Source organism: Macrobrachium rosenbergii, chromosome 14, assembly GCF_040412425.1.
Source record: "Macrobrachium rosenbergii isolate ZJJX-2024 chromosome 14, ASM4041242v1, whole genome shotgun sequence".
In the NCBI taxonomy this organism is placed as follows: Eukaryota; Metazoa; Arthropoda; class Malacostraca; order Decapoda; family Palaemonidae; genus Macrobrachium; species Macrobrachium rosenbergii.
The window spans coordinates 38380190-38396772 of record NC_089754.1 but is presented as its reverse complement, the minus strand read 5'-3'; the positions used below and the strand labels follow the sequence as shown (position 1 = coordinate 38396772).

Here is a 16583-nt window from a genome sequence, read left to right as displayed (position 1 = left end):
TTAAATAATTATAAATAGCATGCAAACTTTTTGTCCTTAAATTTGATTCATATGGATGAGACAAATTAAGAATATTCAAAACTTGAAGACAGCTCAGATATGTTTTATGCTATAAATTCTTTACGGAGTTTACATATGCATCATAATGTATCATGTAAGATTTGCACCTTACAGATGTCCTTATCAAATACTACAGTTAAGGAACTTTAGTTCAAACACCTCAGTCTCAAATCCTGTTTCTTTCATAAATTTAGGCATCTAAACAGATGCTTCTCTTCAAGAGAAAGCCAAGCAACATCATTTTACATTTTATCAGGAAGACCCAAAGTGGAGCACAATCTTGACTTCGCGCAAATCAAACCTCAGTTCTTTTTTGCCATTAATTAACTTGGACAAGATGTTGTGTGCAGCTGATCTAGAAATCTTCAGAAAATGACATGTATTCAACCATTACTACAGTATATGATAAATTACTGTTCTTTCCAAAGAGGAAAAATGGAAACAACCATTAAAAATTCTTACTTATTCATAATGAAAATTGTACATAATCTGGGTGACTGATACACATAAGACATTCTGCCAAGCTACATATATAAACAATAAACTTCCCATGTTGTGAAATTGTTGTGTAATTTCAGAAATTGTTAACAAGAGTTCAAAAACTGAAACGTTTTCAAAAATATTCCAGTTTGTGATTCCTCTGCTCTATTATTACTGTAACCTGGAACTGTTTGTATTATATGGTGGCAACATGCTCATAAAAACAATGATATCCACCAGCATTGTACTCTGCTATTGTTATTTATCAACTGTAGCTATTGTTATTTATATTCATCAACTGTGGCAGAATAATCATAATTTGAAGGTTTTTGATGTAAGACTCAATAATAATGCAGTTTACATCGTTTTCAATGCACCCAGAGCATTAAAAGTAAGGTTTTCTTATTTTTGACGATTTTCGACGATGTTCGACTTCATTTACGATTTTCGGGTTACGACAGAACCCTTTGCAAACCCCTTTTGTGAAGATTTACATATACAATAAAAATTCAAAATGGCTAATTGTCCAAAAATAAAAAAGACAGCCTGATTAATAAGAAAATTAGGTCTGGTAGATGTAACTTACAACAACTGGTTACATAATGATATCAAAACCAAATGACATCAACTGAGCATACTCTCATGGGGTTGAAGAAATTAAAATGATGATGAAAATTCTGGACTAAAATTAGTGCAGTGAAATTATTCCACCACTAACACTGATTTTTCAATGTAAACATTTTTCCTACAAGATCTACAATAGCCAAAATAACAGAAAACACAGGTACTGTACTGTAATGACTATTTACAGATGATGCATTTGATACAAGTATGCTCAAACTCTTATAAAAAAATAAGCCTCACAGGACTCCATCACAAAAGAAAAAACGGTATTGCAATCACTGCCTTTTCACTTCTTAGCAAAGGCAATTTTCATTGAGTGAGTTGGAGTAATCTTAAAGCCTTGTAATGCATCCTTTGCTGCTGCAGACTGCATTTCATTCTCGAACTCCACAAAAGCAATATCATGACGACCTGGCACCAATCGTACTTCTTTGAAACCTGGGAACCTGAAAAAGACATTTACTGATAAGCAATCATATACTACAAGTAAGTAAAAAAAAAAAAAAAAATGTTATTCTACACAAAATGGAAAGGACATTTCTTGCCCCCTCACACAGAAAATAGCTATTAACAGCAAAATCTGTCTCGAGATGTTTTAAATGGATTTACATATTGTAGTACTGTACTTAAATTTGCAGGCGGCTGCTGATTAAAATAGTTTCCTTTATCGGCAACCACTCCTCTGGGAGGAACTTGAAAACAGAGAGGCTAATTAAGAAGAAAATTATAAACAAACTAGTTTACAAATGTATCAACATTTTTTGGTCCCGAAAAAGTGTACAAATAAAAACTTGTAATGTAATACAGTTGTAGTTATAATTATTACTGCTGAATGATGTATATAGATAGTCGTGTCACATTTCTAAACCTTCTAAGAATTCTTCTTTAAAGTTAAAACTAAAGCACGTAAAGTTAAAGAAGTTGGACAGCTAGATGGTTACAGACTTTGGGGAACTGATAATTAAAAGACATACAACAATAAAACTGGAAGACAAAGAGATGGTGCATAGCACTCCTTTTTTGACAGATATGATAACACTGATGTAAATAATGATAAACTTGGGACAAAAGAGAAGATTAAAATAGACAGTATATGAATGGACCACCAATGAACACCAAATGCTGTTGGTACAAGAAAAGGTTCAAAATATAATGAAACAGATCCCAAGCAAACCCCTGAAAGCACCCTTTATTCTTCCATTTTCTCTTTATTCATAATGTGCATGACCCACAACTGACTGCTAAAATAAAAGTGCATAATTTAAGGCAATAAATGATAAAATATGTAAATGTCAGTATAAAAGTGTGGTTTACATATTTACTACCTGCAACATCTTCACTTTTGTTTACATTTTGCTTTACTGTACAGTCATCATCCATGACTGAATGGTTTTAAAAATTTTACCTTTTCATAATAGACTGGTATATATTTTAAAGCTTTAGTAGACTATCATCATAATGTTTTTATATCACATTTTCCCTTTAAGGTTTAGACATGAAATGAATTCTTATCAGTCTTCTCTGTCCTGTGCTCTTTCTGTCTGAACTGAAATCACATGTATCTCTTTTCCTTCAATTCCTGTAGTCCACCACCATCCCTACTTTTACTTATTTTTTTAAGACTTGAATCATTCTTTTGTGGGTTGTACTTGAATAAATACATTCTTACTCCTCTCCATAATATTCACCACATATACAGTATAAACACTCAACACTGCTTTTCAACATATAGTGATACTCACTGTGTAAAAAGCATAGACAACATCATCTCTGATGTTTCATCTGGAAGATTGGTCAAGAACAAAATCTGGTTTGGTGGTTGCTCTGGCACATTCATGCCAGTAGCACCATGTAGAGGTGGTGGTTGATTGAAGAGGTTAGGACGAGGTGGAACAACTGTTGCACCAGCTTTGGCTGAAATGTTACAAGTAAGCATTAAAACATTGCATATGATTTGTGCAACATAAAAATAAATCTGGTTAATCAGCCTCAAAAACCACATGTTTTTGAGGGGCCAGGTTTATCAGCACAAACAATCAAGGTTCTGATGAACGCTTGACAGTCTCCGAGTGCAAGGATGGTTATCATCATGATGACTGAATAATTGTTATTCACAGAAAAGTAACTGATGAACATTCAAGGCAATTTATCATAATACTGACTAAAGCTATAACTGTTAGTAATCCACTTCCATGAATGATCCACACTGTAATCAAGAAGCTGGTGTTTATTATGAGTCATGAGGTCAAATTAATAATGCAATAATTACAAAAATTTTTATAACAATATTGTAATGTAGTTCAGACCTCAATAGTTAAAACTGGTTTATGCAATCATCATCTTTATAATTTTCTCTTCAGTGATCCCCTGCACGTTAAGTAACTGACTTTGACATTGCTAAATAACTAAACTGCATTGCTAATAGATATATAGTTTATCTATTTCCTACTCACACTTAACACATAACCTTCACCTAACAATGCTAATGACCAGTACTATATATAAACTAAATATTAACAAACATGAACAAGAGAAGTACATACCAGCAGTACCAACTGCAGCCACAGGTGCTGCACTACCTTTAGCCTCTTTGCCTTTCTTCTTCTTCTTTTCCTCTTCTTTCCGCTTGCTTCCTCTTTCTTTGTAGGTTCCTTTCTGCTTTGCTATTATGTCTGAATCTGTTTTTGCATAGGCAATTTTCTGTAGAAGAAGAAATGGACTTTATACTGTAATCTGTATGAAGATAAAATCTTAAATACACCTGTGCAGTATATAAAATTTCACAAGGAATACTTTTCAGTGCACTCTGCCTTTTGTTCCTATACTTGAAGCATGGTACCAAATATGCAATCTCTGTAAACAGAGGAATGGGTTGCTAGTTGGAAAAAATCATGAAAAACTAATTTAAAGCCGATACTCTAACAAATAAGGTAAATGCTTTAGGAATCAACACCTGAATGCATAAGGAACTGCTTATATTACAGAAATTTCATACCATAAAATTACAGTATACAATCTCCAAATATGACTACAATTACAGAAGATAACTAATACAGCAAATTTGTATTTGACAACTATACCATGCCAACTACCTTCAGATATGTTTAATGTGGTCTACTGTGCCTCTTTGTGGCATCTGAACAATTGTAAGATGCAATAACAATTGTAAGATGCAATAGCTAGTTGTCTTACAACAAGAGGTGACAATGAAATGAAGTTTTCCATCTCTGGCACACGGGCTGTGCCAGAGCCTCTATACTATAGCATTCCATAGCTTTGGGTTTGAGTTCCCTTGCTTAGGGGTACAGTCACAAACATTTTTTACCAATATTTTTCCAGACAGCTATTTAGGTAAACTGTGTGGACTATTAGGAAACTGCCTTCTCTTTACTTAAATTGTCTGTATTCTCAGCTTTTATACTTTCTAATTTAAAGTCCTTTATCTCTGCCTCAAATTCATTGTCATGGCCCTCCCAAAATGTAAGTGATCCTTGGAGGATTTTTTTTTTTTTTTTTTTTTTTTGGCCCCGCATAGCCAGCTAGATCTTTAACATTGACATGTTTATTTCCAAATCATTTTTTTAATTACTTTTATTGGGATTCTTCATTTCATGCTATCAAATCTGTCAGCTTTTATTTAATACTGTATATGCATGTTGAATCAAATCTTATTATTAAAAATGCAACTGAACATCTAAGAAATTTTTTTGCACCACAGGTTAAACACAAAATACAGTCAGTAGTCCATCACTGTGGCAAGCCTCATTTAAACACATATTATTATTCTAAGACATCCACAAAACTGGATATAAAATATGCATGATAAAAAGAAACTTACCATAGGTTTGTCATAAAATGGAAATCCTTGCATGGCTCTCATAGCACTTGTTGCACTACCAATTTCCTTAAAGATGACAAATGCCTGGCCTCTCATTTTCAGGGTCTTCAGAGCCACTATGTCGAGGATTTGGCCAAATTGTGAAAATATAGCGTAGAGAGATCTCTTGAGTTCTGTTACAAAAGAAAAAGGCTGAAACATTCAGTACTTTCAGACAATTTGCATTTTAACATCTTCAAAATGTTAAAAAAAATACTGAAAGCACATTAAACCATACATACTTACTGCCACATGATTCTTCATAATGCATAAACAAAAGGTGTATTCTATTAAAAACTGCAATCAGGACAGCATGAGATATCTGTTTTCTAATAAAAAGTACAATCAGGAAAGTGGCTGTGTCAATGCTCTGGGAAAGGAAGGGATGGGTTGACCTTGCTACTATGTACTGAATTAACATATGATGTCATCAGAAACAATTGTCAGAAGAGCAAAATAAATGTAGAATATAAGATTTTTGATGCCTGAAACATATAAAAGCAAATGGGAAAGCGAGAGAAGTAAAGAACCATGTTCAAGTAGAACGTTTGTTTTATAGACACACTAGCGCAACAACCCATATGAAATGGGCCAAGATTATTACACTAATGGTTAATAAAAAATATTCTACTAATGGTTAACAAAAATAATCTACTATAAGACAGTACAAGGACTTATGTTGCATGAATAATATCTATATGCTATATTCCTCTATGCAAAAGAAACATGAGCAAGGTGGGACTATAAATTGCTAAAAATCATGCAATGGGCAGATTATATTAAAAATGAAGAAAAGACATGGAGATGTGCTGCCTAGCTGATAAAAACTGACAGATAATTTGGACCTGTGATGAGTTGGGATGAGGAACAGTTCATCAGAAAAGTAACAGATGTGGGAATAGAAGAATGAAGACCTGTAGAGAGGCCCAGGAAATCATGGAAAAGGACTCAGATAAAAAACTATACAACATGGAATTCAGACAGGAATTACCTAAGACAGTTACAGTGTGGACCATTCCAGTTGAAAATACTGTACATTAAACCTAGAGTACATAACAGTCATAAGCTGCAACCATGCATCAACGTACCATCTTTTTTAACTTTTTCATTTAGATTGTTGACGTAGATTGTGTGGTTTGGCCGTGTGTCCAACATTGTGATTTACTGTTTCTCCTGAAATGTGAAAAAAATTAACAATTACAAAGCCATAGCATCAACAAAATGAACAGCAAAAAATAAAATAAATTATTAACTTTACTGCCTGGTAACCTACAATAAAATGTTCTAACGATTACTTTTGCTGCTTATTTAAGACAAATTAATTTCTCATCACATACAGTGTATATACAGTACAATATTTTTTTCAACTGCTTACACTGTGCTTTATGCAAGTTTTACCATTACCTGCGGGGGGCAAACTTGCTCTTGTTTCCCCTATCCCAATATCCAATAACTGTGATGTCCCATAGTGGAAAACTGATTTTTTGGGGTAGGAGAAAAAGAAACAAGTAAACAGTACCAAGAGCATTACACAAATATCTTCTAAATATTTCTTCAACATTAACTCCAATTAATCAACATCTGTCATATTCAGACAACTCAAACATTATAGGCAATCAAAGGAACAGGTTCACTGATGTGATCCTTAAAAAATGTTGCCAAAAGAGGTAAAATGGCCCAAAACATCCAATAGACGTTGATAAAATTTAAATGGGGACTTAAACATTTTTCAAACCATATCTAAAATACGAAGTAAACAAGTATCTTGCTTAATGGTAAGTTGCCATTAACATTTCACAAAAAAAAAATTGCTGCAATCATCATTCAATGGTTTTGGTATCACTTCACTCCACCTTTGCAAGAAATTATTGTTATGCATAACCATTCAGTCTCTTCACTGTGTATCTCAGTTATGTCAAACCATGAAATGGTCGAATAATGGTCAATTTAGCATTTATTCCAAAGGGAATATGGAGCAAGTGTTTACTGATAAAAATACAAAGGCTTGCAACATTTATGAAGTCCATTGTAGTTTTTTAAAGATTTTCCATTCCAACTTTTGTTCTTTGTACTGGTAATGCATGTGTTATTCGCAAGGTTTTATGGCTTACCTCCCAACTTTTAGGAATGGATAAGCTACATATAATGATAAGACAGAAACAGGGGTTGCCATTTGCCACTTACGACCTATTGTTTAAGGTCAGGTTGAGATGAACGTTTGTACAGTATTTCACTTCTATAATTTATGACGCTCTAGGTCATGCTTAGGTTAAGGAATGTAAGGGTAGAATTAATCCCTGTATTTTACTTTATGACTTACAGCACTCTAGGTATGTTGGGGGGGGGGGGTCAGGTAAGGCCCCAGCTCCCTTTGTTACGTTACGGAAGGTAAGGTTAGGATGCACCCCTGTAATTGGCCTTGTGACGTCTCTCATGCCTATGATGTTCTGTGATTGATACTTATTAACAAACTGAACCAAGCATTTTTCAGACTATTTCAACTGGTGATTTATAAATTATTGGTTTCCTGCTCCTGAAAAACCAGTTTTCCACTTGGGTTTCCTTATTCATTGATTTATACATAGCAAGCTGAAGAAACAAAAATGAGTGGTTTGCTACAATACTAATCATCAGAAAGACATAAAATGATTTGTGGAGTTACACAAATATATGATTCATGCATTTGGCAAGGAATTAACCAATGGTAACATGTTATTTCCTTTTACTTATACAATATACCTACTTGCTGGGTTTATCCAAACCAGTGCTTATGCTAAACTAGTTTAACTTGTCCACAGTAAGTATCTTTCTAAATAGTGTATTGGAGGTAGGCTTGGTTATTCACCTCATCAGCCTGATATAATTATCTGCCTTGAACTAACAGATGTTTACTAGGCTATTGACATTAACAGAGCAAATGCAAAGTGCAGGGTCAGAGCTACTGCAGCATGCATTTCTGTAGTAGGTAGGCTATTTCAGAGGGAATATGACCTAACCAGGCTTACTTTTACCTAACCCAACCTTGGACACCATTTCCTAACCTGGTTGCTGGACACCCCCTCCCCCCAGAGCAAGCCATGATCCCTCACTCTGCATTCCACCCACATTAACAGGATGGTCTAGGGCTAATTAGCCTAGTATATGTAAAATTTGTTTTTCAAAACGGTTGGATTATGATGCATAAAGTTAAGACCTTGTGATTTTTGCTACAAGTTTTCAGGCAGATATAAAAATTTCTGGCGCGAAGCATAGGGTCTGCCATGAGTAAAGCCTATTCATACACAGGTTACCCCTCTAGGTTAACAAAGTTTTGGGTGAAGGTACGGTTAATACTTAGTTCTACCGAGGGCACTAAACTTGAAATTATGATTAAATACAATTAACTATCCAAAAGCAACTGCCCACCTACGAGATTTGCCTACCTAGCCAAGCCTACCGGTACCTACCTCGCTCCCTTAAAAAGCCCGTACCGGTAACTTGCAGTGGGCAAAGATACGGGAAACATTGATTTTGTAACTTAAAACAAGACAACAAAATACACATTGGGCGATTTAGTTAATATAGTGCCTATAATATGAAGAGAATACATCTGATAAATTTGGCTAGGCCTTAGTTTGACCTACGGAAATGCTTCGCCTACGTGAAAAAGGCGGCCCTAAACACGTTTTTTAGAGTTCAAGTACAACACATTTCCTGCACAGCAAATAATAATTGCACTTATTAGACTCTAAATATTATAAAAATGCTAGAATAATAATAAACTTACTTGACTACTATGTATAACGGGTAGATTTCCCAAATAATGACAGAAATTATTGTTGACGAACGTTTCACTGTTTGGATGCGTGAAGGTGGAGCATTCGAGCTTGAATAAAATAAAATAAAATGTAATTCTATTGATGATTTCTTTATCTATGCATATAATTTATACATAAAATAAGATATATTTAATTTTAATGTTACGGTAGATTTTAAGTGAATAATAAAAATCTACATAAATAATATTTAACGTAATTTAGAATTCTTGTGTACAAAATTTTCACCAAATTTATATCCATCCAAATTCTTAGCCCCTCGTTTACATCTTAGTACACATACTGATGTATGAAAAGCTGTGAAATCAGAAGTATTTATAGAGAAAATGAAAGCTAAATAACTCCTCACATTCAGCTGAAAAATATTCTAAGTCCGGAATAAGTTAATTATGCCTTTTAATGCCTTCCCGGCTTGTTATTTGACTTTCTTGTAAAACTTGAACAGGTTCGTGATTTCATTTACATCCAGAACTGTTATTTATTATGTAACATGGTCATTTTTTTAAACAGGCCCAGAGTGGCATTCAGTTCCCTAGTAAACAAACACGGAATATATCTAAGACATATCAGAACGCGGATGAAAATAATAGGAAGTAAATAAAATAGAGATGTAAAGAAGCACTTGGGAAGCAAATGTTTAATAAGGCACCGGATCACGCTACTTTGGAGTAGTATTCAATGAATAAAAAAAAAGAGTGGAAGGCGTGACATCTTGGTACTATAGCAGATAAGTAGAATAAGATTAAGTATGTCAATCTCGTACTTTGATCGGACTGTTTTGCAAAAATATGTAACGAGGAAATAAAGCTTGGTGATTGGGAATTCGAAGTCATAGTTGAGGTAATAAAGAAAAGTGATCATATTGAGTTTGATCACTACACAGGCATTGCATTTACGTCGGTTGTATTGAATATTCAGTAAAATTATTCTCAAACGGCTGGAGGAAAAATATCGTTAAAAAAATTAGAAAAGAGCAAGTTGGTTTTAAAAGAGGAACGAGTTGCACATAAACAATAGCTGTGTTAAGACTGCAGAAATGTATGGAATTTAAGAATCCCCTCCCAATAGCTTTTGTTGATGTCAAGAATGCATTTGACCCAGAGCACACAGCAATATTATGGCGGCCTTGTGTCAATATGGCATTCCCATTAAATATGTAAAAAAAAAAAAAAAAACTACTGTGATTTAAATTATCCTTGAACGAAGTCGTTTCAAAGTCGTTGTTGATGATGGTTTTGTCAAATGAATTTGCAGTAAATAAGTGCTACATGGGAATGTTATTTCACCGCTGTTTGCCTCTCGTGGATTTTATATAAAAAAAAAACGTTGCCAGGATTGAAAGAGGTTTAGATTGGAGGGACGATAGAGAGTTGACAAAATATGCAGATGGTGCTGTTTTAATCAACAGAGTGCCACAAGATTTATAATGTTTGCCAAATGGATTACATCATATATAAAGTGACCTGGGACTCAAATCCAAGAAAAAAATGAATGAGGACAGAGTATGTACCTGAGTGAATACTACGTGATAATATCAACTAGATTCTTGCAGGCAGCAGAGGAGTTGAAAGCCCCAAACACGCTTAGATAAGAACTGTGACAAGGGAAGCTGGAGATGAGTGATTTCTGGAAAGATATGAATATCGGAATTTTACAGAGGTGATGATGACGATGATGCCAGTTTCTGGAGTAAATACTATATGCTAACTTGTTCAAACATAGTGAAAATCAAGCTCTTGGCTAAATCTTAATTGCCGTTGTCGGGGAAGAGGGAAACCGCCGCTTAGAGCGGTGTTGTCATGAGACAGTCTCGGCCTGCTACTGAATTCCAGACAGGAAAACAGCGTCTCTACAATGATAGAACAAAGGATCTGATGCATGCTATAGCAGTTATGCCACTCCCTTCCGAATAAAGAAATCCTGGGCAGAATACATGCATCACTGAGATATTTGTCTTTTAGATAAGACTGCTTGAACCAGTGGTTTGTTTTTCCCCAAAGATGGTAAATATGATTTTGATCGTAACTGGAAGATACACCGTTTGCCTATCATTCATGGGATCTGTTTCAGCAAGGAAGTTCCGTTATTGTTAGCGTCTGCGTCGTAGGGACCAGTGCTTGTTGTTTGCATTGCAAAGTACGAACATATATTTTGTTGAGGTGTTATTTCGTCACCTTCGTCATGACGACTTCTTTCCTCCCTCTAATCATATTGCTGACATAGCTTTTCAAACATTTTTATTTATATTTTATATTAATTTTATTCTTTTGTTTTTACAAATACATATTTGGATTTGAGTATATATATTTTTTTGTTCCTATATGCAGGTTAAGAGATCAGCTTTGTATAGCAGATATGATCTCCCCATCAGGTCTTAAATCCTAATGCATAGAACTAACTTAAAAGCTTGTTGCGCTTTGTAATTGTGGCCAGAAATTTCCATGAGTGGTGTGATCTGATAGTGCGAAAACACCATGAGATGGCAATGACAGAGTTTTCTACTTCTGCTGACTTATTGAAGTGACTAGGAAGGGACAGGTTTCACTTTTCAATGCAATCACTCTTCCTGCAAAAACGCTGATTTTTCTTGGGTGTCGGCATGACTAGTGCCCATGCGGGCTTTTGTATAATAGCAAATGTTAAATGAACAAATATTACGAGAGAGCGAAAGAAAGAGAAGCTTTGTGGTGAATGATAAAGAGTAACAAAAAAATAAGAGATAATGAAGGAATGTGAGACCCTAATAAGAGAAGCTGAAATTGTCAAATGCAGTAATCGACATTTATAATTTAGCGCAGAACTCCACTAACTTTCATGACAGATTAAAAAATATTGCAGGATATAGAGCAAGAAGAGTTCAGGTGTGAGAGTTGGAGATTTTTTTTTTAATTGTCAGAACCCCTTTCCAAAACAAAGTTGATGATCAAGATGCCGTTTCTTAGGTTGAAGTTTGCAATTAGCTTTTAGGTAAGTTTCTGCCTTGATAGCTATTTATCTGATCAATACCTTCCTAAGCAAAATTCCAATAACTTTTTTCATTTTCCAACTGTCATAGTTATGGTTAAATTCATGTGACATTTAACTGACATGTTAAACATAAAATCCGTCAGCGAATTTCAGGTCCCAAAACCGTTGTCCTGTACGAAAATAAGAATGATGGTGATGTTATTGACAATAACGAGGGTGATACTGATGATGATGTTAATCGTCATTATTCATCAGCTCTCCAAATTTCAGTTAATGATCTAATTACTATTGTCGATTCAATGGATCATAATAAAGTCCAAAGGTACACAGTACGTAATAGAGTAGCCTGTTTCACTATCAATGAAATTTTTGCCTACTTTCACCATAGTTTTGGGCTTCATTGCTTTTGATGTACATCTAGGTAATTCTGCCGATGTTCATTCTAATAGTCTTTGGTACCAGCTTAATGTTTAAAGATTGACCACTGGCTTAGCATTTATATACAGTGTATATATATATACTCATATATACATATATATTTACATATATATACACACATATAAATTATATATACATAATGCGAATGTGTGAGAAAACTTTACTACAAGTTACGATAGCATTGTTTAACATCGTCTCCAATTTTCCTCCTGTTCTTCAATAGCAAGACAGCTTGATTTTGCGGCGTTTGTCGGATGGGAGTAGTTTGCCATTGTTCAGTACGTGATGTAAGTGACGTTGCCTTCGCCTTAGCTGCATGACACAGAACTCATCTGAGGTACTTAACTCCTTTGTTCTGGCACTGAAACACCGACATGAAGACTCAAATTGTGTAAATGGGTAAGTCGTTGGGTGTATATGCTTTAGATACGCACAAAGGGTGGAGGAAGATATCGCCAATATATTACTAAGAGGTCTTGGTAAAATATTTTGGATAAATGTAGATATATATATATATATATATATATATATATATATATATATATATATATAATGTCTCCTTCAAGGCGAATGTACATATCTCAGAATTCAAAAGAACTATATTTTAAAATTTCTGTGAAGCTCCTCTTTCAAAAGAAGACATTGATCACTGCCTAAGTCACACTTGAACTGTCGAATCGTGGATGAATTCTCTGTGCAGAAAACTTCAACAACATCAGCCACTTCCTCCTGTAGGGGAGTAGCGTCGTCAGTGCACCTCACTTAGTGCACTCTGGGTATTACTTAAGGTTCTTTGCAGCGTCTCTTCCGCCCCTAACTGCAACCCCTTTCGTTCCTTTTACTGTACCCCCATTCATATTCTCTTTCCTCCATCTAACTTTCCACCCTCTTTTAACAATTGTGTCTTAGTGCAACTGTGATGTTTTCCCCCTGTTGCACATTTTAAACCTTTTTACTCTCATTTTCCCTTTCAGCGCTGAATGACCTCGTAGGTCCCAACGCTTGGCCTTTGATCTAGATCTTATATTCCATTCCATTCCATTAGCCACTTCCCTCATTTATACAGAAAGCTCATCAGCGGTGCATTGAACACCACTGCGCTGAATGTATTTTGATCTGCATGCACTAATTTGCAGGTGTGAGGCTGCTACTCTGATCCGCACGCTCCCATCTTTATATGGCAGATCAGTCGTAGATAGAGAGAGAAATTTCCTAGTTTTTGTCAACATTCACTGTTTTACAAACATGCGGATCTTTTCCACTTAAACGTTCCTGTAATCGTAGTACCGCATAATAAACGTGCCTTCAAATGCATACTTGTATTTGAGGTTTACCGGCAACTTGTTTGTCTTTTTTGTTTGACGTATTATCCCTTTAAAACGTGTACTTAGCTTTTCTTTTCCTATGCGGGTTTTTTTTTCTTGTATTAATTGTGATTTTTGTAGTTTTGTTTGTTCTTCTCTTATCCGTTTTTTTTTTTTTTTTTTTTTTTTGCCTGTATTTTTTGGGGGTCGGGTATCTGGATAGGTGACCAAGAAGTACTGCTTCCTACTAAAGCTCCCCTGATAATATGTGGGTCTAGCGACCTCATCCCAGAAGTTAGTACTTAGAACTTTGCATCATTCCTCACGAGCCTGAAAAGTGTGGAAATCGGTCAAAATAAGGCCCGGGAAGCCAATAGAGTGAACGAGTGCTTACATATGGGTATTGTGTACTATAATGTATCAAAGGCAAAATATTAAAAGCATCTTGTTAAGAAAAGGAGTTGGGTGGTAGGGGAGCGGTAGACGACGGTCACTTTAGAGTTTACCTTATATATAGTAATAAAATGTTTGTTTTTTTAAGTCAGAGAATGTAATAATTTAAATCTTGACAATGAATCAATATTAAGTCTGCCTCGAAATTACATAGGCTTCGAATTGCAGGACTTCGGTTGAATGATGTAAAGAAGTACACGAAAATAGCTACGTAATTACAACTGAAGCATAAAAAACAAAGAAGAATTGTCATTGTTGCAGTGAGATTTAGCTAGTCTTATGCCAGCGAGGATTCTTGTCCGTCAATGAAAAAGTGACGAAATTGCTTCAATTGGTCAGTCGGGTGAAGGCCTGATTTCTCAAGTGGATAACTTACAGAAGTAATTTATGCCGAATGTTCTTGTTTATGGGAAAATATACTTCAAGGATACAGTGTTCATTCCCTACAGTGTATACGAAAGTGTTTCGCTGTTTTCTTTCGACTACCATTGCACTATAACAAACGTAGTATCCGGCAAGTGTTTCCATTCTAAGCTCTAATGCAGAAGATTCGAGTAATGTAAACTTGTTTCGTAGTTTATTTGCAAAGTCTTAGGCATTCGATGACGTTTCGCGAGGCAGAACCACAGTCATTGGGAATAACATTCTGTGCGCATGGTAATCGATACTTCAAATAATAAATAATAAGAGCAAGTCTCGCATTTCCTGATCGATTTTAATCGTAACTTGTGAAAAGAAACACTACGTACTACGTCTCCGTGCAGTTGTACGTGGTGGTAGACGCAAAATATAAGGAGTGGGAGGGTTTGCTGTCGAGAGACACTGGGGCTTAGGATCCAGCACCTATTTCGGATGAATCGCCGCATATATGAACTAGAATGCGAGATATTTTGGAGTCGTTCCATGTAGGATTATTTACTTGGATTTGTTTGCTGCATATTTATTTTTATATGTTAAACTGTTTAAATATTTATCTTTACAAATGGTCTTTTACTTTGACTTGTATCGTTGTCGAAGTACACATTTCAAGCTTTTAAGTAATAAGAAACTCCATAACGATATTAATACACGTCCTTGTTATATATATATATATATATATACAGTATATATATATATATATATATATATATATATATATATATATATATATATATATATATATATATACAGTATATATATACATATACATACATATATATACATATGTATATATATATACTGTATATATATATTTATTTATATATATTGGTAATTTGCCACATTCAAACTTTAACTGCCAAGTCATGAATGAACTCTCTGCGAAAACTTCCACAATATTATATACTTCATACACCTACACAGTAAGATCATCACCAGTGCTTCGCATTCCCCTAATCACGCTGCACCGCATGCCTCTCTCTTGCATGCACTTCTTTTTCCTGAATATGAAGGCCCTTCTTTTCCTTATCTTTTTCATGCTGTTTCCAGCTTTTTAAGATCCTCTCTCCCTCCCATCTTTTGCATATGTTAGCAGGATGACCAACAATGCCCAGAGTGAAAATTAGCTGCAAATAAATTTGGCCCAGAGCTGTTGTTACTAAAGGCATACTCGACTAACAAAACACTGCTTATTCCTCCTTGTAAAATATGAAATGGATTTATACAGGTGTATGGCAGTCCAGTATGTAATGCACGCAGCTGCAGGAATGCAATCAACATGGATAGAATATTCGATGCTATAAATAGGTGCATGATAAGTAACTAATTCGTGCATATTGAATAAGACCACAGAATTAAGTGACAGTTAAATTATTTCTTGAACGTGGTATTTTATTTAATCATTTTTTTACTCCTAATAGCGCGTATCTACTAAGCAATTTAACATGCTTCCATCCTCCGTTTCTTTATTTATTTGTTCCTCTCTCTCTCTCTCTCTCTCTCTCTCTCTCTCTCTCTCTCTCTCTCTCTCTCTCTCTCTCTCTCTCTCTCTCTCATGTAATAGCACAATTAATAATTTTTTTTTTTAAATTAGGGGGAACAACGAGCTATTTGGCCTCTCATATGGCAGTACTGATTCCCCCCCCCCACCCCCATGGTATTGTGCCATCTTTACGAAAATTAAAAAAAAAATGAAAACGTCAACCATAAGTTTTATCTGTTACAATTCCCATTCTTAGAAATGTTTCAAAAATAGAATGAGAAACGGGCATAAAATTAAGACGAAAAGGTCGAGCACACGTGGTTTTTGGGGTCTATCACAGAATCAGAAATCATTGTGACTTTGTCGTGGAATACAATAACCTCGCAAAGTGCAATGCACTACAATAAATTCATTGTGAAAAGTTAAAAGTTGCACATTTGAGCCAGTGTGAAACTGACCGCCTTGTGTGCTGCTGTCTGTGAGGAATTGTTGCATGCCAATTATGTATATATATGTACACATATATACACACACACATATACATATATATATATATATATATATATATATATATATATATATATATATATATATATATATTGTGCTTATATATACACACATATATATAGTGCATTTATGAGTCAGCTTCTGAATTATGGATGAAA

General features: G+C 34.8%; 1 protein-coding gene across 2 annotated transcripts; it reads right to left on the bottom strand.

Moving 5' to 3' along the window:
* Positions 1–508: 508 nt before the first annotated feature.
* On the bottom strand, positions 509–8945 carry snf (U1 small nuclear ribonucleoprotein A snf). 2 transcript variants are annotated; one of them, XM_067116487.1, is made up of 7 exons: positions 8808–8945; positions 6130–6214; positions 5003–5175; positions 3708–3864; positions 2907–3078; positions 1016–1610; positions 509–838 (listed from the first exon to the last, which is right to left on the bottom strand). In XM_067116487.1, the coding sequence occupies exons 2-6, from the start codon at positions 6194–6196 to the stop codon at positions 1451–1453; spliced, it is 729 nt and encodes a 242-aa protein (XP_066972588.1). In that variant the 5' UTR covers positions 6197–6214; positions 8808–8945; the 3' UTR covers positions 509–838; positions 1016–1450. The 2 variants fall into 2 exon arrangements, with proteins under 2 accessions (XP_066972588.1, XP_066972589.1); XM_067116488.1 differs by lacking the exon at positions 8808–8945 and adding an exon at positions 8488–8674.
* Positions 8946–16583: the final 7638 nt, after the last annotated feature.

Excerpts from the sequence above, each read along its gene's own strand:
- snf (XM_067116487.1), bottom strand. The coding sequence starts at position 6,196 with ATGTTGGACACACGGCCAAACCACACAATCTACGTCAACAATCTAAAT. Across the intron at positions 5,176-6,129 it reads TGAAAAAGTTAAAAAAGATG|AACTCAAGAGATCTCTCTAC; the intron begins GTACGTTGATGC and ends CTTTTGTAACAG. Across the intron at positions 1,611-2,906 it reads TTGTCTATGCTTTTTACACA|GTTCCCAGGTTTCAAAGAAG; the intron begins GTGAGTATCACT and ends TGTCTTTTTCAG.